At 31.4% G+C, this 25,302-nt stretch overlaps 1 protein-coding gene across 1 annotated transcript in view; it reads right to left on the bottom strand.

Annotated features, from left to right (window-relative positions):
* LOC115876433 overlaps nt 1–25,302 on the bottom strand; it is a 106,732-nt gene that overhangs the window by 10,708 nt on the left and 70,722 nt on the right. Inside the window, exons 4-5 of the mRNA XM_030892205.1 lie at nt 7,779–7,912; nt 4,152–4,350 (exon numbers count right to left, since the gene is read on the bottom strand). Coding sequence (XP_030748065.1) covers nt 4,152–4,350; nt 7,779–7,912 — 333 coding nt within the window. The remainder of the gene's footprint in view (nt 1–4,151; nt 4,351–7,778; nt 7,913–25,302) is intronic.

Below are 25,302 nucleotides of genomic sequence, written 5' to 3'. Positions count from 1 at the left end.
AAAAATAATGACTTCCCTGTACAAATACACACACCGGAAAAGTCTAGGGATATTACAATTTTATCCAGCCATCGTCAGTAATTTTATTATTTGCATTGCTAATATAATAAAATTAAAATAAACAAATAGTTTACAGGACGTATTGGAAATAAAAATGCGAAATTTACCGAATTTTTCAAATTTACCTTGATTTTTATTGAACTCAAAAAAATACACACATTTTTTTTATTCTAAACTGTGAATTAAAAGAAAAAAAGATAAAACCATTTTTACTTAATAAAGGGTATGGCCTCCTCTACTGTTCCCTACATCGTCTCTCCATGTTCCTGATCAGGTTGTCAATCTCTTCTTGAGGTACAGCCTGCCACGCTGCATTCACGGCCCGAACCAGATCCCTACGAGTTTCACGAGGCATACCCATTCTCAAAATTCTTCTTTGGACCGCGTCCCATACGTGCTCGATGGGGTTGAGGTCAGGAGATTGTGCCGGCCAGGATAAGATATTTAATTGATGAGCATTGATAAACTCACTTACCACTCTGGCTGTATGAGGCCGTGCATTGTCATGCATGAGAATGAAGTTTCTCCCAAAATCATTGGCATATGGTAACACGACAATCTCAAGAATTAAATCACTATATGTGATTCCTGTTAGAAACCTTTCAAGAAAAACGACATCGGTTTTTCGGCCTAACTGGACTCCTCCCCAGACCATAACTGTTCCACCTTGATAAGAGAAGGAATAAGCACTTCCTGAAAATGATCCAACCGAATAAAATTTCCCGGTTCTCTCCATACCCTAAGCCTTCTCGAATCCGGATGAATTTCAAAGCGTGACTCATCCGTGAAGAGAACATTGGCCCATTGTTCATTCGACCACTGAACATGATCTTGAGCCCACAAATATCGTACCACTCGATTTCCTCTCGTTAAGGGTTGAGCTCTCCAGGGGCGTCTGCTTCTTAAGTTGCCCTCTCTTAATCTATTGCGAACAGTATCAGGACTAACGGTTCATTATGTGTTTCCTGGAGAATTAAAATAAGCTCTCCTGCTGTAAGAGTCGGTCGGCGTCGAGCATTTAATTGTAAAAAATGATCTTGCTGAGGGGTAGTAATGCGATGTCACCATATGTGCCTTTCAGCAACATCACCACTTTCACGGTAGCGTGCACTTAATCGCGATATTACACTTTGCGTTGTATTTAATGCTCTAGCTACGTCGATTTGGCGCATTCCAGCTTCGAGCATACCCATGGCCCTTAGCATTTCGTCTCTGTTAAGATGTCTACGCTCCATAATGTCGTTTAATACTAAACAGAGTTATTTGAATGAATTCTGGCCAGTTATCATAAAAACATAGCCAGTACAGGTTAAATTCGAACAATTGATGCTAGGCGCTTGTTATACATTTGACAAAAAATGCACAAACACTTCTGCAAATATCCCAAATTTAGAAATAACTAGTGTGACTACTTCGTTTCAATCGAAGTAGAAAGAATCGGCCTACAAATATGTGGTTGTTTATTCAAAACATTTATTTTTAACTTTAATAAAATGATATCCCTAGATTTTTCCGGTGTGTGTAGTTTATTACCAGAATATTATTTTTTTTTGTTTTTTATTCACTATCTTCAGTCTCACGTTCGCAGAAGTCAATATTTTTTTACAAATATAAAAATCTCGATGTGAAGAAGAAACTGAAAAAAAACAACTAGAAACAAATTCCTCCACAAATCTTTTAATATACTAGACAAATAGTATCTACAGAAAATACCCTTCGTTTATTTATGCTTCAAAATAAAATATCAAGTATAGTCGTATAAGAAAGAGACACATAATCCTCTGTCCTACTTTGTTTATCACAAAAGGTTTAATGAAGAACATAACTTGTACTTTCATGCCCCAATTTCAGACTTTTGTATAAAATGTGGACCTCGTTAAAGAAAGGCCAACACTACTATCCAAAAATATGGAGAAATAGAAGAAAAAAGGAGAATTTCGTTATTCGTTTTGATCTACTAAAAATTCCTCTTGATCCCGTAGAGACTACTGAAGTCAGATAGTTTATAGTCTATAAAATGAATAACTTTTAATTTTGACCGTTATTTTTTACGAACATGGTAAATATAAAATCCCTCCGTCAAAAAAGTTACTGATATTCTTTTAATTGAGTGCCTGACGAATCAGATAGGTAACTCTTTTTACTTTCGTGAAATAGAAAAGGAAAATAATAAAACAAGTGACAGTTCTTCCTCTTCTTGCAAAAATCAACACGAAATGTCATAATTGTCAAAAGTAAAATGTCATCAGCTTTTGACATTTCTAAATATCAGACCAATGCCGTCTCTAATAGAACAGCCTCGGAGCGAAATTTATGACGTCACGCTAGTTAGATATCTCGTACTTTTGGTTTGTATTTTAAAAATAATAATAATAATAATATTTATATGTAATAATTTACATATAAAATTACAGCGATCTTTATTTCATAGCCATCGCTGACGCCTTTTTTCTGTGATATTGTATTATCTGCAAATATAATTTTTCGAACATTGATACTTGCAAAATATACATATAAATTTTGTGAATGCAAATAATAACACATCATTATTAGTAGATATTGAATGTTTTTTGTTAAATTTGATCGATTTTCAAACCCCAAAATTTAAAATATATTTTACATTTTACCCATTATCTTATATACATATTCATGATTTGTATATTGTAAAACATTTCCTGCATTTGTATGGTTCATAGTTAATTTGCCAAAGTATTTATTACTACTTACTTATTACTACTTAGTACTTATTACTATTACTCTTACTATAAATAGGTATATATATATATATATATATATATATATATATATATATATATATATATATATATATATATATATATATATAGTATTCATTGGAATTCAGTGTTGTAAAATCCATTAAATGTGTAAAATTGTGACGACTTTATTGATATGTTTGTGTTATGTGTGTGGAAACCAATTTGGATATATTTTCTTCGCTAAGATTTCAGAAAGAAAATGATAAGTTGTAATAAGTAAACAATCTACGTTCAAGTAATAAATTTTGATAAAGACCCTACCAGGTCGAAACGTCATGAAATATTTAATATAAAAAAAACCGTTTTTCTCATTTTTACCTGACCTAAAGCCAAGAAAAAATTAAATAAAATATATATTGAGAGGTCAAAGAAAAGAATAAAAAAAAACATATTGTATTTATTAACTGTATATTATGTATATTTCATGTAGACTATAGCATTTTTAAAATACAAACCAAAAATACGAAGAAGAATTGTGTTTTCCATGTTTTCTACAACATATTTATTAATCCGTAGTATCTAACTAGCGTGACGTCGTAAATCTCGCTCCGAGGCTGTTCTATTTGAGACGGCATTGCGTCAGCATGGCCCTTTGAATAAGAAGACTAAGGAAGGAGCATATCAAAAATCTTAGGTACACCGCGATGGGCCTCAAATATGGCCGACTTAAATTCCGGTTTATCAGTGCCGTTCTAATTTTATTTAAAAAATGTAAAACTATGATGTAGTGTAGACGTGGGGTAGACTCAATAACTTGTTATTTTATTTTACGTTGTGCATAAATGTTGGTAGTTATTAAAATTGTTATAAAAATATATAATTCTAATAAAAATAGATAAGTTATAATAAGTATTTATTAACACAAATATTCGATACGCTACTGAAGCAGGTAAGTCAAATTAACGTATCAAAATTCTTTGACATCTGATCTTTGACAAGTAGTAAATAAAAGCTAAAATGCAAGAAAATATATAATTTAGTTAATTTATATATTATAACGATTACCGAGACATGGGGGTGACGATTTCTAGTATTATCAGTAAGAAAACTTAAATATTCCGCAGATAACACGCTTAAAACGTAACCAGAGGAAAACATCTTAATTCATAATATATGGAAACTAATATTTAACTAAAAAAGAAATTGCCAAGCAATATAAAATTTCGATAGCACAACAAACTGTAATAATCAGAAAACAAACCTTCAAGAATGTTCTCAAGAGGACATGATCCAGTGCACGAAAAATGTACTGGAGCAAAAAAGTCTTGTCGTTGTCTTATGATAGAAAAATATAGAAGAGATTATGCAAGTTACCTCTTTGTGGTACGGGATTTCGGGCACTTTCTAGTTCTAGTTCAACTTCATCGTAATAGATATCAGGTAGTACCGCTATACACCTCAGTACCAATCTTCCATTATCAAAATGAATGTCACTCAGGAGTAGGTCCAGGGATAGGTCACTCCATGATTTTTCTTGTGTTTTTCTGAATGGAAAGGGATCATTCTGGGCAACCTGGAAAAAGTAAAAAAATAATTGCTTTATTTTAATATATTTCAGCTTGGAGTAAAACCCAGTTGTAACTGTAGTAGTTTTTAATGTGAATTGCATGTTTAATTACTCATCTTATTGATTACAACGTATTAAGTAAATACCTAAAAAGTGGGCAGTGACTTATTGATTGATATGATGATTTAGAGGGACCATGCATCATCAGAGGACTTCCCCAGGTAAAGTTTTTCGAATACGAATCATTTCTAGATAAATTGTGTACTCGTATAGTCAAAAAGTAAAGCAACCTGTTACAGAGATTTCATTTTGTTTTATTTTTATAGGATTGGTAGAAAAACAAAATTTTACCATACAGAGTAAAATATATAAGACAAAATATCCTGAGGTCGTTTTGATAAAAATTTACTGTTGCAATAGCCCTATGTAATAGGTACCGTATGATCGAAAAAAACGGCGTCCAGTTGGCTTGAAAATGACGATCGATGATATTTCCCATATAATTTTACATATAAAATGACAGCGATCTTCATTTCATAGCCATCGCTGACGCCGTTTTTATTCGATCATACGGTATAATACTGCGAATTATATTACATAAGGCTTAAGGCAACTGCTAAAAATTTAGAAATATCTTAAATACAAAAATCTGCGCTTTTTAAGTCTGTAGGTATCTAAAATACTAAACACACTTTGAAACTTGGACTAACGTTTTGCTAACCATGCTACCATAATTAGCAAATTATTTTATCTACCAAGAGAAGATATACCGGGTTCCGAAAGAAAACGCAAGGTGCAAGACATATCTAATATATTTCCTGAAAGGGACGTGAAACGAGCACCTCCGTATCGGACGCGAGCAAATACACAAATGAATTGATTATTGATAAGGTCACAAAAAAGAAATTTCTAAAATGTTTATCGTAATTCAGAATTCAATATATCGAAAACAGCCCGACGAATAATCAATTCATTTTTGTTTTGTTTGTTTCCTTTCATGTTTCTCTGTTTTATTTTTAAAATTTAATACGAATTTGATTGCTTCGAATTTGAAATTGTTGAAACTACGGCAACGTTGCTTAACACTGTATGACGCAAGCCCGCCACGACGGCGCGGCGCCTCAAAGGAGCAGTTGACTGCGGCACTCTTGGCAGAAGACGGTTCGACTGTCGATGAAATTTTCGAAATACATCGAAAAAATAGCGAAAAAACAAAATACGTATTTAAAATTGTTGAGTAAAACATGTATTTTCTTAGATTGAAAATAGTTCGTAATGTGGCGATAAGAGACAATAATTCTCAACATTTATTCATTCAGAAAGGTATTCAAAGTAATGTGCGCTTTTCAAGGTGTTTTGTAAATCAGTGGTTCAAATAAAACAAAGAAACATGAAAAAAAAAATTAATCGATTATTCGTTGGGCTGTTTTCGATATATTGAATTCTAAATTACGATAAACATTTTAGGAATTTCTTTTTTGTGACCTGATTGTCAATAATATGAAGAATTATTTTATTAAATGGAGCATAACAAAGATTTTCGTAAACGTCATAAACGTAATGTTTTAGACAGATCTTCCACCCTTTAAAATATTTGCGCTTATTTCTGGGACACCCTGTATATGTACTCGATTGGTATTGTTACTAAGCGTAACTAAAGCATACCGCGCACTTATGCGCAGCGCGGCGCGGCGAAGCGCGGCGAAAAACCGTGCAACGGATTAAATTTGTGTTATATAATGCACGTCCGCTGACTCAAGCGAAGCAACCGCTTGCACCGCGCGCCGAAGCGCCGTTCGTTGCAGACCTGGAATCCAAAGCGAGGAAATTCTCTTCGGCGCGCTTCGCGTGCCCTAGTGCGCGGTGGTCTGGGAAACTATCTCTGTTTTCGGTCATTTTCGAAATCTATTTCGGGTGTCTTCGGATGAAGGATTCTACGATTAATGTATTACTAATTGGCATTTAGGTTACGTTTAATCAAGAGCCGTTTTGTTTCGTTTGAGTTTGTTTAGTACTTGTAATTTAATTATTGTTTTATCATGGATGATGAAACGTTCATTTTAATTATACAAAGTTATAAAGAGATATATGATATTGGAGATCCCAATTATCATAATCAATTGAGAAGGGACAATATTTGGGAAGAAATTGAAGAAAAATGCGGAAGAAATTGAAGAAAAATTATAACAGCTTTTCTCTCAATGAACCACCTCGAAGTTATAACAGCTTTTCGCCCGATGAACCCGGACAAAAGTAATTTTTATTTATGTATTGCTATTTGTACATCACATATAAAATAAAGTATTTTCTACCAATGTACAGACTACTTAATTTAGAATAATGAAAAAAATCTATCCATTTAAAAAGCATGCATTACATAAAATAATATAAATTATTCTCTATTAATTTTATTTAGACAATATTAAAAACTTGCCTGAGACAAACTGAAAGTCTTTCGATAACGTCAATTGAGCAGCGAAATCTAGAATTTTGACGCTCTATACTTGGTCTTAACAAAGAAAGAAGTTCACTAAATTTTTTCGTGGGTCATTCTATAATACTTGAAAAATTTTCTTTCGTCTTCAGAAGATCTGAGTGAAGGTGATGGAATTCTCCGTACGTATTTCTTTTTATATTTATATTATGAATCCAAGATTTTCTTTTTTTTGTTCTCACGCATTTCTTCTTCCTCAGCTATTGTACATAAAGTAAGAAAATCTCCCTCTGAACTGCTGCTAGAACTTGAGCACATAATGAAATTTTAACACACCTTTATCAAACCGTCATAGAGATAACACTAAAATTAAAACGGTCAGCTCAAAACAACTTTAAATACCAACCGCGTACGCAAAACCGTGCATAAGTTAGCGGACCCATCAAAAATTCGCCGCGCTGCGCCGCGCCGCGCTTCGCATAAGTGCGCGATATGCTTAATTCAGTTAACCGAAACAAAACTAATGAAGAGTACATTAAAATACCGTAAGTAGAGCAATAGGAATAGTAAACTAGACAGAATAAAACCATTATCCCCCTTCATGATGTCTCTATATTTTTTATTTACTTTGATATTTTCATAAATATTTATTTTATTTTATTAGATCCATATGCTTTTTGCATTTAGTTACTATTGATCTTCTAGTTTGCCCAACGTATTTCTGATTATAATATTTAGATTATATTTCATAAACTCCCAGTTTTTAAGAGTTTTATCGTATCTTTAGAATTACCTAATACCTTATTGTATATGTCTCTTGGTCGCTCTTGAAAGATCAAGTGGATAACAATTTGTCGAACTTTAAACCTATAAGTAGTTTCCTATTTTTTTATTTCCTTTGTAACTTTTTTTTTCCTATGTATTTCTTTTTCTATTTTTTATTTCTTTGTCTATTTCTTTTTGCTTAATAACTAGTACAAGAGAAAATCAGATTATTTACCATTAAATCGTTTAATTTAAACTGAAGAGTAACTGGCGGTCTAGATGGTGGACTTGAGCAATTGGCACGGAGAACATCTCCGCTATCCAATACATTCCTTCCAACGCTGATTTGTGGAGAAAATTCGGGAAGTTCTGAAACAAAAAAGATTAAGAATTAAATTAAATAACAAAGTGTTTAATAGATTATTGGAAATAATCTAATAGATATTTAGTTTTTTAACTTGGAAGAAAGTCAGACATACGGCAGATTAAAAATTACCTTTTTTAATTTCCTCGAGGTGATTTCCGTTTAAAATAGTTTTTTTTTTAGATTATTACGTTATAGCACATTACCTTGTTCCCACTGGTGGGGAACGACAAAATATTCAATGCGTTTCTTTTTTATTACCGACACAATCTTAAATAAGGGCGCAGTTAAAGTGGATTTAACTGCGCCCCTAGGGCTGTGGAACGTGACTTATAAAATTTTGTATAACAATTCTTGTGATATCTGACACCTGCACAAAAAAATTGTGAATTGCATATTTTGGAAATTGCATATTATTTGCAAAAAACTGATTTTTCAGCAATTTGGGACAATTTTTTTGACCAAAGCTGGCCGAGCAAGGAATTTCTTTTACAATTTTTCCCTAAAACTACTCTTCAAAAGGTACACAAAAGAACACCGCTTAAAAAGTCCCGGTCGACTAAATAGGCCGTGGTTTCAAGCTTTATTTACTGGACTAAGTGATGCATCTTGTCGAAACTACAACGACAAGCATGCTTAGCGGTGACTAGTGCCTTCCATTCCACGCCGTCAAAAGCTATGGAAACCCTACTCGACCTACCTCCTCTTCAAATTCTTTTGGAAAGAGAGGCGAGATGGGCTACATATAGGTTTCTAAATATAGCACAGGAAGCCAAGGAACAATCATGTTCATACAAAACCGGCTAGCAGAAGAACTACAGTCGGATGAATTCTGGCAATGGTCTGGTTTGGTTTGGTGCGCACCTACAACGTCCTGTTTCCGAATAGGGACGAGTGGGATAAGCCGGGAAACGGTTTATTACATGCGGAAATGTGTTGGTACACGGACGGATCCAAAAACGAAAAAGGATCTAGCGCAGGAATTTACTGCAGCAGTCCAAAGACTGAGGTCTAACACAGTCTTGGAAAACACACCACGATTTTCCAAGCTGAGCTATATGCTATTGAGACCTGTGTGCAACTGCTGGTAGAACAGCAATACACCGGGAAAACAATATGCATATTTTCGGATAGTCAAGCCGCGCTGAAAGCACTTGAGGCAACGAAAAGCACGTCTATGACTATTCTTCATTGTAAGAAACTACTCAATATACTGGGAGATAGGAACAAAGTGTCGCTAATATGGATACCGGGACATGTCGGCCTAGAGGGAAATGAACGTACTGATTCCCTCGCCAAAATTGGTGCAGGCTCGCCATTCGTGGGCCCAGAACCGACACTTAGCGTTCCTAAAAATCTCGCAAGAGACAGGCTCTGTGAATAGGTTAGGGGTGCGACTTTCCGGGACTGGAATGACAGTCTCGGAATGGAACATGCCAAGAAAATCCTAGCAGGGGCATCCAAACATAGAACAGGAGAACTCCTAAAGGCCGGTAGGAATGGAGCGCGTACGCTCACTGCAGTGTACACGGGCCACTGCCGGCTGAGATCTCACCTACAGAGGATGGGACTGGTGGAAGACGCCGAATGCCGACTCTGTATGGAAGATGACGAAACAGTGAAGCACGTTATGTGTACCTGCCCCGCTGGGGGCAGGACCAGGTTTGAGATGTTTGGCAAACCCATGCTAGACCTATCAAACCTAGGAGACATATCGCCCTCAGACATAACGGCCTATGTTAAAAGGCTGGGTCTTGAGGGTGAACTATGACGCTCTTGTATATTAGAGCTTGTAGAAACTGAGCCACAATAGGCCCTCGCGGCCGCTGTGGAGGGTCCCATGGGGCCCACTCTTGGTCAATACAATATAATACAATACAAGTGATGCATCTGACCGAAACGATTTGCGAATTTTGAAAATTAAAGACAATGACAGTGCAAGAGAATATTTTACTTATTTATTTATTTTATTGTATCACAACAAGAAGCGAGCCTAACTAATAAATCCTTAATGAATTATTAAGGGACATATGCAAATCTGAGACGTAGATGTTTACATCTTGTTCACATCGAAGCGCATTTACGTATTTCCATGTAACATCTTCCCAATATTTCGACATCTATTGAAGGCTATTGGTAATTATATAGCCAATAATCGTATGCAAATAAATATCTGGCGTAACCGAAATACAATGTGCGGACATGAATATTCATGACGGAACTGGCTGTTTGTGATTAATATCCCGTTAAGATTATTAATTCGTCGACAATCCGAACAAATATTGACACGGATGAGAAATAATCGAATGAACGGACTGGCTTGTCTAATCTCGTAATTGAAATAATAAATCTTATGTTTAAATGGAGGATATTGGATTTTGTTTCTAACAGATTATCAGAAGATTGTCATCATTAAATATCCATACCAAAAATACCATATTGTCAGAATCTGATTTTGTATGTCCTAAAACGCTTCGTTTTGGAGATACATGGTGTAGAAGTTTCATTTTTATTTCGATTTTTTCAAAATAGTTTTTGAACTAATGTCGATATTTGGTTGAAAATTGGTGTCTTGGAGTTTTTTGACATGGTAAACTTGATTTTGATGTCAATATGACCCCTACTTATAGAGAGCGCCAACTACATATTTATTAACTGGTTCGAAGAGTAATAATTATAAAAAAAACCTTTTCATCCGTACCTGTATAAAACTACTAAGTAAGATAATATACATTTCGGCCATTTTTTACGTAAAAAGGGACTCTTTGCTAAAAATGGCTGCTTATAATGGTTTTCCAGATATTTGAAATCGAAATAATCAATACATGTCATCATTGACGTTAACTAAACATGTTAATTAGATGGTTATTAGACTTTGAAAGGTTTTGTGCTAAAGGAACAGAAACTGTTTTAGTATATTTTTTCCCAAAAATTTATGATTAATTTAAAAAAATAAAAAAATTTTTGTTACAACCTAAACGAAGCTGATTAGGATATACATTTATACCAACTTTTTATTATTTTTATCTTTAGAATATGCTGCCGAAGTTTCCAAAATACAATTTGGACCACTCTGTATTTACCAAGTAGCTTATGAGATGATTATAAAATATTTGTACTAAATTTTCTCCACCTAAAAACCTTTCCTAAACTTCTGAAATTGCAAATTCTTTGTATCTTTTTAACTGGATATAATTTAAAATTGTGTCCTTTTTGAAAAATATATTGTTTTAAGTATTTGAAATGGAAGATCCTGCTTTTTATAATACAAAAAACCGGAATTCTTATCAATTTTGTCACGTGTTGTAGAATAAAATTGTCTAAGAATTTTTATTAATTTGCAATAATTAAATTTACGATTATTAAGATATTTTCTATATATGATATAGAAACAATACTATGCAGGCGAACTAGCACTGTTGAATGCTACTGTTCAAAATACTGTTATGGTTAACAAATTAAGATTTATGTAGATGTTGATATTATTTAGTAATAATTATTTTGTATTGTTTATACAGAGAAGACCAGGCTATTAGTAACATAGCAAGTTGCCGGACGAATTTACGTTTATCCGTTTTGCGTTCGTACTCGAGAGTCACTGCCGGCTAGTCGGCTGGTCAGGCAGTACGCAGTTGCAGTTGCGCTTGGACGGGTCGGTCGTGACAGACTAGGAATACGACGCGAGTATTGCCGAGTATTTATTATTTTCATTTTAAGTGTTTACCTTCACTTAAGGTAACATTTAAAATGAAAATACTTAAATATTTATTATTTGAGTGTGTTTACAAGCCAAAACTAAAAATAAATAAATTCTCTAAACCCAAAAAAAACTAAAATATTACTCTAAATAAAAAAAGTTATAACAAGTGTTCAAAAAGGCCATCTTCTTGTGCTAGATAGAAGCCTAGGCGGTCGTAAAATCCCCGTCTGACATTGGCTAATATTTTGGAAAGCCTCTCGTATTTTTACTTGAAGCTCATCCAGATTATTAGCCTAATATGACCATACACTTTGGATTTTACATAACCTCACAAAAATAAGTCATTGGGAGAAAGATTTGGTGATCTAGCGATGGTAGAAGGACCATACTAAACACATACTAAAAACTGGAGTAGCTGGAAAATATCTACATCACACGATAGGTAAATAATGGCTTTTAGTACTGCAGCTGCAGAAAAATAATGTCAAAAGGTACTAGTTTAAAAAGATTAAGATTAAAGTTAATTAATCAACCTTTAAGGTATAAAATTTGGTAAGTGTTATTATTAATAAAATAGTTCGTTTTATTTATGTTGTTTTATTTATTCCCGCGGAATATTACAAATTTGTATTTGTACATAAGTTATATTGATAAATATAATCATAAATGCGGGAAGTTTCATAAAGCTTGAAAGTAAGAAATAGATCATTTTTATATTTTTTTGGTATAATCAGGTCTTGTTCTTGTTTGTTTTGTACTAACACATAGGTACCGTTTGTTATTAAATAAAATAACTCGATTACATTTTTTCAGTTTTATACAGTTTTTTTCACAATATTTTGAAGTAATCACTTGTCAGTAGTTGTCAGTCAAATTTTAAATATATTAATTTCCTGCTATGCGTTCCAGTTGTACCAACTTATTTCTTTGTAAAATAAAATAAACTACTTTGTAATTAAAATGACAGACACATCTATCACTGTCAAGGACCTTCTCGTTGGACAGACTAGTTTATTTTAGTATCAAAAAATTGAACAGCGAACTATTATAAAATAATTCTAATCAAAAAACATAATTTGGATTTTTATTATTTTGGATGAACTTTGAATGTGCATGTTATAAATTTCATTTAGTCAGAATCATATTTATCAGTGTTGAGAATCATAACATGTCGTGTTACGATTGTCAATTTACTAATAATACAATAGAAATAGTTTAATCAGTCAAAGGTCGGGCAGCTGTTTCAATCCAGCGCCCACTACACAATCGTTTAGGAAGCGACGACAACCGTGTCCTGCTGATGCTCCAATTTTATGGGCTTATCTGGAATGGCAAGAGGAGGAAAGGATTCGTCCTAGATAAACATCCGCTCGAGTTTGTTTTATTTCGATGTCTCCTAAAATCGTTGCTGTGTTTTGAATAGTAATTCCGGATAACGTAAGGCCTTCAGGAAAAATCTTTTTTCGTTCGTTGGTTCTGAATGTAAAAAATAAGAATAAAATCAAAATGGTAACGTTAGTTTATATAAAATGTGTCTTAAGTAAATCGAAGAAATTTCTCAAGACTTGCGATTTAATAAGAACAACCTTTGGACTTTGGGTTTTTAACAGGAGGTCTCCTCAACGAACACCTCAGTAGGATGAAGCTAAAAAAATGCCGATTCTGTTTGGAAAATGCGGAAACGTTAGAACATCTCATCACTGAGTGCACCGGGACGACAACTAGTCGTGCCATAATATTTAGTAGTAGTGGGAACTATCGAATGAATACTATCGAAACATTCGATAGTTGCAATTCATTCGAATAATTCGATGGCTAGTAAAAAAACATTCGTTGAAAACTATTCGAATAAAAATAATCGAATAGATGCGTCATCTGCCTTGAAATATTGTATTCTAGTAATTCGGCAGCAAAAACCATTCATTTATAAAATTCATTCATTTATGAAATTCATTTATTCGTCAGGATCGATTATAATAAAATATTAACTGGATTTTAGTTGTCGCCCGGCGACGTAGGTTTCTTTCCGAGAAACCCGACAGCGGTCGGTGGCAATGCTATGAAAGAAGCCGGCATCTTTGATTTTTGCGGAGTCATATAAAGATAAGGACACATTATTTTTTTTTTATTGAGGTGCTAGTATTTACACAGAAAATACATTATGAAGGGCGCTGTTGCCATATATTGGTATTAGTTGGTATTAGCAAAGAATATTATTGTTTGGCTTTAGTTAGTTAGGGATAGTATGTCTATATATTTTGCATTTTTTTATTAATATTCTGTTGTTACACTGCAATAATACTTGTTATTTTGGATGTAGGAAAATTATTTTTAATGTTTTTAAGCAAAGACTGGTTTAATAAAAATTATAATAACAGTAATAATTTGTTATACCTATTAACAACAAAATTTAAAATAATTTAATATAAACATTTTTTTTACGTAGTAGCAAAATATAAACAACAAATTAGATGTCAAAATTATTTATATTAGATCCTATTTAAAAATAATATATCTAGTCTTTAAATTTTTTGTGGCAACGTTGGTTTATTAAATAATAATAATTACAGAACTAATTTGTTATATTAACAACAAACTTTAAAATCATGAAATATAAACATTTATTAATTTTCTAAGCATGCAGTGTAATGGAAGAAAAATATAAATAAAAAATTAGAAATCAACATTATTTATATTAGGTACTTTATATTTACTATTTAAAAATAATATATACTCTTACTGGCATTTACTTTAAAAAATAAATGAAATATTTCTTCGCAAAAAACTACATATAAGAGAATTAGCAAAAACAAAATACAAACATCGTTAACTTTTTTTTTTAATTGGCACGTGTAAAACTTTCAATTTAATTTTCTCACCCCATAGTTTGAGTTCGATAACCCCATTTACTTAACTACATTACTTAAATATGATTATAAAGTTCAACTAATTCATATTATTAAAACATCTAAAATACAAATATGTATTTTTAAAATTAATTCTAAGTTCATCTCATCTCTCTTAAAAATTGCTACTTCTCAAAATTTCCCATTAAAAAATAGACCAGATATACCATATAAAATAAAATAATTGAAAGATCGGGCTACGGAAAATCACACAAATTTTCGGAAAAATTTTGACACCTGCACACACACAATCCTCAATTAAAAAAACTACTATTTTAGTATTTTAAATATTTTAATAAAGCAAAAATAGCACAGTATTTATAAGGTGAAGTTATAAAAATTTGGAAGAACTAATAATGCACTGACGCACACAAAAATCAAACGAATACTAAATTTCATTTATCAAAAGCATTCGATAGTCGTGGCTCAACGATAACCATTTAGTCGCACGGCGAGGTTGTCACATATGCTTTAGTATACAAATGAATGAATGGTTTTATTCGAATAAAATCATTCGATAGTTGAAATCATTCATTCAATAACCATTCGATAGTCTAATTCATTCGATAGTTCCCATCGCTAATATTTAGTACGATTGGTATCGTACATGAGCTTCTGTGAAGCAGTCTCAGTCACTGACTTTTGTCAAAGCCCTGAAATTGTACAGGGTCCGCCAATAGCGCGTCGGGCATCTGTAGCTCCCATAATAAAAAACTTGGGAATTTTGTTTAAGTACAGTGTGAGTCAACGATAGAGTAAAGTCCATTATCTCATTTGTTTCAAGGTTTACAAAAAAATGTTTAATATAAAAGTTATAGGGATGGTTAAGATACACATTTTAAAATTATTATAGAGTATACGAGGTGCTTCAAAAAAGTGTGGCGGCTATAACATTTGTTTTTTTTTTAAATGAAACACCCTATTTTTTATTTTACTTTTAGATTCTGCGCAAAATTTCATAACTTTTTTATATATAATGTTATATACCTAAAATTAATAGTTTTTGTAATATTTCAATTTATTTAAACAAATGTTAAATTGCAGTGTGGTGAAAAATTGTCAGTGGTGCATTTGTTTCTGAAGTTGGACTACCAAAATTTGGTATGAGAGTTTTATAAAGATGAAAAAAAAGATATATGTAAAGATATCTTAATTAAATGATAGAGGGTGTTCAAAATATATTTATGAATTTCAACTACTTAAAATTAAAAAATCTCAAATTTTTTAAAGGGGATAACCTATATATTTTCATTTTTTCTGGTAGATTTTACAAAACTCTTCAACTTTTATTAAGTATGTCATAATTACTTATAATTAAATTTTTAATAGTTTGCGATTTCTTCCAATTTTTTCTATTTTTACCCATATTTTTATTACAATTACCCTATAAAATCATAGTTACTATGACAAAACAAAACTATTTATTACTTGCTTTTAACAAGTAGCTTCATAATTAGTTACAATTGCTGGTATTAGTTAAAATTAATTAACTTTACTCAAATAAACTAAATCACAGTAGTGAATTTCTTGGTGTATTTCTATATTATGAACGATGATACTTATGATTACTAGGATTAGCCACAGATTAGGGTAATACTAGATTACCTAATTGCTGAAGACTACTGATATAGGAATTTTCTTCGACATACAGTAAAGTGTGTTCTTTTTTTATAAATTGGATTAGGATCGAAAGAAATCAACAGAAGTCCTTTGTTTTAAATTTGTCGACGTTTCGCAAATTTTATTTGCATCTTCAGGACACTACAAAGTTAAGAGAGCAAAAATTACAATCAAATAAAAGTTTTTTCAAAATTTAACAAACAACTTAAAATACATATCAGTGGAATTCCACACATATACAATTGGTAAAACTACCCTAATGTTAACAATTAAATAAAATATATGTATATGTTACTCACATTTAAATCTGGACTTTCTTAGTCATATCCATTAATACACGGATGGTATAGAGGGGAGTGGTATATATCCCTTTTTTCCTTTTAAAACACATAACACACTTACATAAAAAAAAACATATAACACAATTATGTATAGAGAAATATCACGAAAATCTTTTCCTTTCACAGACAAGCAGTGCAGATGTACCTACGTTGACCGTATACAGAGAGCAACTAATTCTAGTTGATAAAATACTAATATAATTTTTACCTGGAGATAAAGAACAGTTGAAAAAAGAAACATATAAAAATATTATTTGGATTTAAACCATTATTTTGAAGTTATATTATTTAATTTTTGAAAGAATATTAAAATATGCTGTACTCAGGTTTTCTACGTCTGTTCTTTTATTAACGCAATTTTTGTTTTTTTGGATTTCTATCATCTCTGCAAATAATCTTTTCTTATAATTAGATTGTGTTTGTAAAATAGTGGTATTGTCAAAATCGAAGTTATGGCCTGTCTCTATTTTGTGTTCTACTAATGCGGTAGGATTAGATTTCAAAAGAAAGTTCCTTTGATCATTTTTATGTTCATTCAATCTTTGTTTTAAATATCTACCGGTCTGCCCAACATAGCTTTTAGGACATTGAGTACAAGGAATGTTATATATTATGCCGGATTTCAGTTCTTTTTTATTCTTTGATTTTGTTTTTGAAAAGAACCGTCTCTTTATGGTGTTATGACTCCTTGTTGTAATTTTTATTTTTTCCTGTTTTTTTGTAGTATGACCCTTAAATGTGTTTTTAATTTGTTCTGACAGACAGTCGATATAAGGTATTTTACAATAAACTTCTCTATCATTTTGGTTAGTAGATTTTACAACGGTTTTCTTGTTAAGAATTTTTTTAATCATAGATATTGGATAATTATTTTTAATCAACATGCTTTCGATATATTTTAAATTTTTATTATGAAAATTAATTGATGATAGTGATGTAGCTCTGATTTTCAGGTTATTAATAACATTAATTTTTTGTTTCAAAGAATGTTCGGAGGAATAATTGAGAAATCTCTCAGAGAATGTCGGCTTGTGATACCAATCTGTCTCTATTAATTGATTGTGTCTAATTAGTCTCACGTCAAGGAATGCTATGCTGTTGTTTATTTCTTTCTCCAATGTAAATTGTAGTTTAGGGTGATAACAATTAAATATGTCTAATATACTTTGTTCTTGATTAATAGGAATTGAAGTTATAATATCATCAACATAACGTTTAAAAAACGGCAATTGAAAAGGAAGTTTTTTAATACATTGATCCTGTAAATCCTGCATAACTAAATCAGAACAAATCGGTGATAAACAATTACCCATTCCCAGTCCATATATCTGTTGATAAAACTCATCTTGGTATTGAAAGTAGTTGTTATCAAAAATAAATGTTAACAGTTCAACAAATCTATGTAAGGGAATTTTTATTTCATTTTCTATAAGATGCCATTTCTTATTAACTATATTAATTACTATATCTGTAGGAATGTTAGTAAAAAGTGATATAACGTCCAAAGATATGAGTTGATAATCTTTAGGTAATTTAATGCTTTTTATATCATTAACAAATTCAAATGAATTTCGGACATAACTGTCGTTCCTGACAAACATACCATTTAAAAGAGATGCTAAAAAACCTGTCAGAGAGTACAGAGGTGATCCCACAAACGATACTATGGGTCTGAAAGGTCGATTATTTTTATGTATTTTTGGCTGAAAATAAATCTTCGGTGGATTAGCAGCACCAGTTTTTAATTTCTTACCTTACAGTAGATACAGTAAAGACAGTAAAGTTTTTTCTCGTAGTAATTCTGGTTTATAATTCATTTGGTAAAGCCAGTATCACCTACAACTGCTCCGAACTGCTCCGACCGTCGCCTGCCGAGATCTCGTTGGACAAATTTAGTTATAAAAAAAATAATTTTGGGTGTAATAATTGCATTTCATGTACAATTAATAAAAGCTCATCTTTTGATTCTAGAAAGAGTCTAAAGAGAGTTTCAAAGAGTTTCCGTATACTCTCTAGAAAACGAATATAAATAAAATAATGAGCCGAGATATACCGAGAAGTAACAGGATTTTTGAAGGGAAGAAAAATATTGTCTTATATTTATCTTTTTATTTATATTCTAAATACGAATGTTCCTTTCCCTAGACACCTGAAAGTTGAGAAGTTTTTTCCTCCCCTGCTATATTGCTTTTATTATTATTTCTTTCTGGCAGTGATATTTGGTCCTAAGAGGTTAAAGCTACATATCTTTTATTCTAAATTATAAAGAACTGTATTAAATTTTTTGCTGAAAGTAACGAGACATATAGAAATGTTAAATTCATCATAAAATGGATAATGCTAATCGAAAAGGACCCAAGCACCAAACTGTGATTTTGAGATATTGTCTTCTAACGTATGAGCGAGCTCTATCTCTCTTTGTTGAGCTATCAAGAAAAATGTATCCACAATTTATGACAAAATTGATTTAAGATGAGTACAAGAAGAAATTGACAAAACAAAGCTTCACACTTTACACATTTTAATAAACATTTGGCGCATAATTCTTTTTTAAGAAATACCGGAGTACTGTTATTAATTTTAAAAAAGAACCAAGTTCTTGGTTACTTGTAACCAAAAAGAAAATCTACAACATGGTTTACGGTGTTTTCTATTCCAGATTTGTTTCTCTGTTTATATTTTCCCAAGCAGCCAACACAATACTTTTAGCTCTTTCACTAATTCCTATGTTTACCCTTGTTTTAGGCTAATACCTTTCTTTTTTATAATAGTTTTGTAGTTTTAATATGAAAAGCACGCGGCTAAGCAAACATTTAAAGAGAATCAACAGAAAACGGACATACATATAAAAGGAATTGTCGCTTGGATCCACAGAACAGATTAAAACAGAACGAAATCTTCCGTACAAAAAATTAGGACAACATTTTGGTACGCCATCTATGACACGGATTTAGAACTACAAATTAAATTAAAAAAAAGAAATCTGCAATTAAATTTTAAAAAGAAATCTGCATTGCATTCAAAGCAATTTTGGCAGCGCCATCTATAGTATTATATTACACCTAATTAATTTAATATACCGTATGTTCGAAAAATAACGATTCCAAGTTAACTTAAAAATGACGATTGATAACATTTTCTTTGTAAAGTTATATGGTTAATGTCATCAATAGTCATTTCTAAGTTAACTTGAAGCCGTATTCTTCGATCATACAATATTTAAACTAGGATGATTTTATACCAGATAATTTGTTTCAAGTAAAGTTAAATAAACATCTTATACAATATATTTTTTAAAAAATATGTTGTAAAAGATGTTTGATTTAATATACTTGCCAAACAAATATCTAGCCTATAATCGTTAAACAATACACATGCGGTAAAAATCACATTACAATATTTTCTATACCAAAATCAAAAAGTACTATCAGATTTAACTTAATAATAGGTGTATGATTAATAACACATGTGAATTGATTATATACCAGATATGACAAGGAAGTTTATAATAAAAATCATTTATTTTTTGTTATAAATTTTTATTTATTTTTTTCTTTTTTTGTAGATTTCGAAATTTTACAATACAAATGCGGCTCATTAAATTTATAGGCAACTAAAAATTAAACATTACAATTATTGCTCGGATAAAATATATACAACTATTTTTGTATTTTTTTTGTTTTCTAAATTTCTATACCTAGGTACATGGTAATACTAAAGTAATACCGTATGATCGAAAAAACGGAGTCAAGTTGGCTTGGAAATGACGCGGTCGATGACATTCCTCATCAAATTTTACATATAGAGAGAGAATGACAGCGATATTCATTTCATAGCCAACGGTGACGCTGTTTTTTCGATCATATTGTACCATACGATTACGAAAAGTTGCATCAAGCTACCTTAGGAATGACAATTGATGGCATTCAAAATGTAAATATTAGTAAATCTAACCAATTAATGAATATCAATCTTCCATCGATAGCCATTTCCAAGGTACAATTAACCTAACCTAACCTAGCTGTTATCGAGCAGGTTATATTATTATAAACTAATTTCTAGGTACTTACATATAAAGAATAATCCACTCTAAATGGATACACAAAATAAAAAGTTCTTAATTTAAAATAATACACTATAAAAGGCCGGGCACACAACATAAAAACGTCTTTACTTTGAGAATGAACACTACGACACTCACAACCACAAAACACATACCTCTCAGCTCCAGAAAAGTTAGGCACTGATGGCTGCCGGGAAAAATGACGAAATATTACGATGAGACGGGTGGCGGGAAGAAACTTTTCCTTCCCTCTTACTCCGCCCATGTATTTTTAAATCGACAGTGGCGCCATCTGACAGCAGGATTTGGCAATTCTTGTTCCAAATCCTGCCATTTAAGTTTTTGCACCGTGCTTGGATCCTTTTAGACAAATTCAAAAGATTCCTACACAGTGGTGGTGCTTAGGACCCTGTTCAATAGATGTCACTGAAACACCTAATTGTAGCTACAGTTGTAGCGTGGATCTTTTTCCACATATACATTGAACACTACTCTGTCGGATGATGCCTTTTACTCACTTTTCGTAATTTGGCGCTTTGTTCCTTTTCCTTTAACATCATCCAAATATTGTTGTCTTTATTTTTAACAAATTGGCTAAAATACCGCCGACGGCATAGACAATTGACAAAAGAAAGACCGCAGTTTCACGGTTCATTTTTGTATATTTATTAACATGAATTACGCCGAAAAACGAGGTAATTTTTTCAAGTGCGGTTTTTTTACAAACTATGCAAAGAATGCCGCCGTTTGGCGGTACACATTCTTAAGAAATAGAAGTACCGTCCTTATTTTGCCGAATTTTAGGTGTTATTGTTTTTACCAACGTAAGTTCCGCAATTAGGTACGGTTGTAAAAATAAAACTTTTATATATTCATTTTTGACATGTTATCTGCAGAATAAGCAAGTATCCTACACTAAACTTTTTTATCACCCAATCGAAATGCAGAAATAAAAATTATGTTATCATTTCCAAATTTCCAAAAAGTTCGGCAAGATTTGTCTTACTTACTCAAAACAGTAATGATTTAGTGGTCGGTAGACCTTTTAGTTATTAACCGGTATTAACCTAAGTAAGATTTTATTCATAGAGTCTAACCAAGCAGCATTTGGACGTCGGGACAACGTTGTGTCACGCGACCAAACGTCGAGGCGCAACGTCGGCACAACATCATGCCAACCCTAGTCTGCACTAGTTTGGACAATAATTTTTGGGTCGAAACGACGTTGGATATCTACGTTGGCTAGCAGCCTAATTTAGTACAAACTGCAACGTTGTTTAAAATCCTAATTCACAGAAATACAAAACTATAATAATATGGCGTATAAGTCGCGTTTTATCCTAAATTGGGATAATTATAGTAAAAATATTATTTTTATGATTTAGTTAGAGACATATGCCAAATGGCAGTAAAGGAAAACAAAACAAAAGTATTTAAGTGTGGAGGATGTTTGAAGATCATAATCATTAAAACGCTTTAACCAACTCTGTAACTCGTTACCCAAGGCAAAAAAGTTAAACGCAAAGAACTTTATTGATAAATGTATTGTTTCTACTTTGAAAAATACTAATGGGCCTTAAAATTAAAGAAGTTTTAAAAAATTTCATTCTTTCAAAATACCAGAGTGCATCTCTGTTCACAGAGTCGAAGGCTTTTGTTAGATCGATGAATGCAACGGACAGTTTAGACTGCTGCTCTTTTACTTTTTCCTGTAGTTACCCGATGGAGAATATGGAATCGACGGTACCGCGGTTGGTGCGAAAACCCGTTTGCGATTCTGGGATGATTTTTTCTATATGTGGGTGCAGGCGGTTTGACATAGTTTTTGTAAGAATTTTTCCTCCGAAGCCAGTAGTGAAATTCCTCGGTAGTTTCCGCAGTCTGATGCACTTCCTTTGTTCTTAAATATATTCACTATATTCGCGTTGCAAAAGTCTTGAGGTATATTTACATGCTTGCCAAGTATCGGCAAGCATCGAATTCGATATAACTTTCAGTATTTTAATTAACAACAATGAATTAAATCGAGTGCCATTATGAAACAGATTATAATATCATAGAGCGTCAAAGTTTATAAGAGACGATACAAATAAATCCCCATAATCAATACTGTCAACTCTCTAGTTAACAATATAGTCGAATCATTTTGTTATTATTTACGTTATGCTAATTAATTTATTGAGTTAATTTCTGTAAATATTATGAGAATATAATATGTAAACATTTGAATTTTGAACAGCCTGATTTACAGCTTTTTATTTGAAATTGTAATAATTTTTTGTAATATAACAACAAACATTTATTTCATTAATTATATAATTTAAAATCTATTCAGAAGAGTAAACATATATAAATTGAATTTTAGTGAACTTATTAATTTACCATGTTTAAGAAATATGGAGAAATATACGAGTATACTATAAAAATTCGGTTTTAACGGAAAAAAGGATTGTAACAGGATGTTACTACCACTAAATTACTGTTTATTTGAAAAAAAAGGGAGAGAAAACATCTCCGGATTAAATTGCAGTTCATACAAACTCGTAGGTATTTGTGATTCTAGAACAATTAAATATCGATTTTTATATTGCTTTTAGTGCTATCAGTGCTTTTATTTTAAATGTGAACATTGGCGTCAATCATTGTAATTTGTAAATCACTCTCCTGTTGTCAGTCCATAACCAACCTTTGATCATCCATTGATGAAATACCGACAGGCAATATATTTTTTCATAAAAAATTATACCGGGTTGTTCACCACATACGACACGGAGTATTGTAGCTAAACGATGAGATTTTTACAAATTGTAAGTTTTGGGTTCGATGAAGGACTATTAGAGGTACAATTTAAAAATAATTTTACAAGATACAGAGTGTCCCAAATAAGTAAAAAATATCAAAGTTGTATTTTTTTAAATGGAACACCCTGTATATTATTACATTTTTAGTTTCTACGATTAAAATAAAGGTAAATTTGATTAAGGTTTATTATACTTAAACCTTACAGTTTTTGAAATATTTTCAATTTTGTGAAATTGCAGTAAAAATTTTAAGGCTTCATTTCTCCAAGGGCATCAAAGTTTTTAATACTAAATATTTACTGAAGTTTATTTACTGATCAGTTATTGTGTTGCAATAATAAAAATAATACTACCTTATACAGAGTGTCTAAAAATTTATTTTAAATAATTATTAGCTTCAAACGGCAACAACTTGTTTAATTTAAATGGAACACCCTCTATATTTTACGAGAATCAGATGCACAATTTAATTGTCTATCAAATTATATTATACCATTTTTTACCTATCTCTTTAAGTTTCCGTTGAAAATGCATTTTCTTGTAATTTAGAACTTATTTATCAATATACCCATGGACTATTGACATTTTAGATTATTTTTAAAGATGTACCAAATTTTTAAAGAGGAAATACAGATACTAATATTGTCGATATAATTCGTTTATTTCATTAAAAAATAAAAAAAAACTGTTTAAATATTTGTTAAAGAGGATCAATTAATATGATTCCAGTATTCAAACTACATTAACTGACTGTTTGCGTTGATTAATAATAATTGCTCCAAATACTAAAAAACTGAATTTTGTATGAGCATTAGACAGTGTGATAAAAAGTAACACCTTAAAAATGATATTTCATTTTTTAATAAATGCTTATTTATAACAACAGAGACTTTAATTTGATAACTTATTATTATATTGATTTCTGACTCAAATCCACATTTATTTATAATAATTTAATAACGAACACAATTAAGTATGTAATTAATTAGTATATGGGCGCAAATAATGGTGTTATATTTAATTAATGGTATACTCTTTTATAAAGATTTAAATAGTTTTCTTTTTGCATACAAATGGGCTAGTAATATTATCGTTTTGCTAAAAACGATAATATTACTAGTCTGTACATTTTGTACATTTGTTGCTTTAAAAACAATCTAAAATGTCAATATTCCATTGATATATTGATAAATGAGGTCTAAATTATAAGAAAATGCATTTTATACGAAAACTTGAAGGGATAGGTAAAAAATGGTATAATACAATTTGATAGACAATTTAATTGTGCATCTGATTCTCCTAAAATATACAGGGCATTCCATTTAAATTAAAGAAGTTATTGCCGTTTGAAGCTAATAATTATTTAAAATAAATTTTAGACACTGTGTATAAGGTAGTATTATTTTATTATTGCAACACAATACCTGATCAATAAATAAACTTCATTAAATATTTAGTATTAAAAAACATTGATACCCTTGGAGAAATGAAGCTTTAAAATTTTTACTGCAATTTCACAAAATTGAAAATATTTCAAAAACGGTAAGGTTTAAGTATAATAAACCTTAATCAAATTTACCTTTATTTTAATCGTAGAAACTAAAAATGTAATAATATACAGGGTGTTCCATTTAAAAAAATACAACTTTGATATTTTTTATTTATTTGGGACACACTGTATCTTGTAAAATTATTTCTAAATTGTACCTCTAATAGTCCTTCATCGAACGGAAAACTTACAATTTGTAAAAATCTCATCGTTTAGCTACAATACTCCGTGTCGTATGTGGTGAAGAACCCTGTATAGTGTAAAGATATTAACGAGTAAGATTCTTTATCGTATCTTATATTGATGTATGGTTGTCTCTTCTTTGATGACAGTAGTTGGGGTTGCAAACTTGGTATTACAACAGCAAAATATACACTAAATCACCACAATACACAAAAACACTTTTTTTACACAA

The sequence above is a fragment of the Sitophilus oryzae genome, unplaced genomic scaffold (assembly GCF_002938485.1).
Source record: "Sitophilus oryzae breed Bouriz unplaced genomic scaffold, Soryzae_2.0 scaffold_1436_pilon_pilon, whole genome shotgun sequence".
Classification (NCBI taxonomy): Eukaryota; Metazoa; Arthropoda; class Insecta; order Coleoptera; family Curculionidae; genus Sitophilus; species Sitophilus oryzae.
This window is presented reverse-complemented; position numbering and strand designations above follow the sequence as displayed.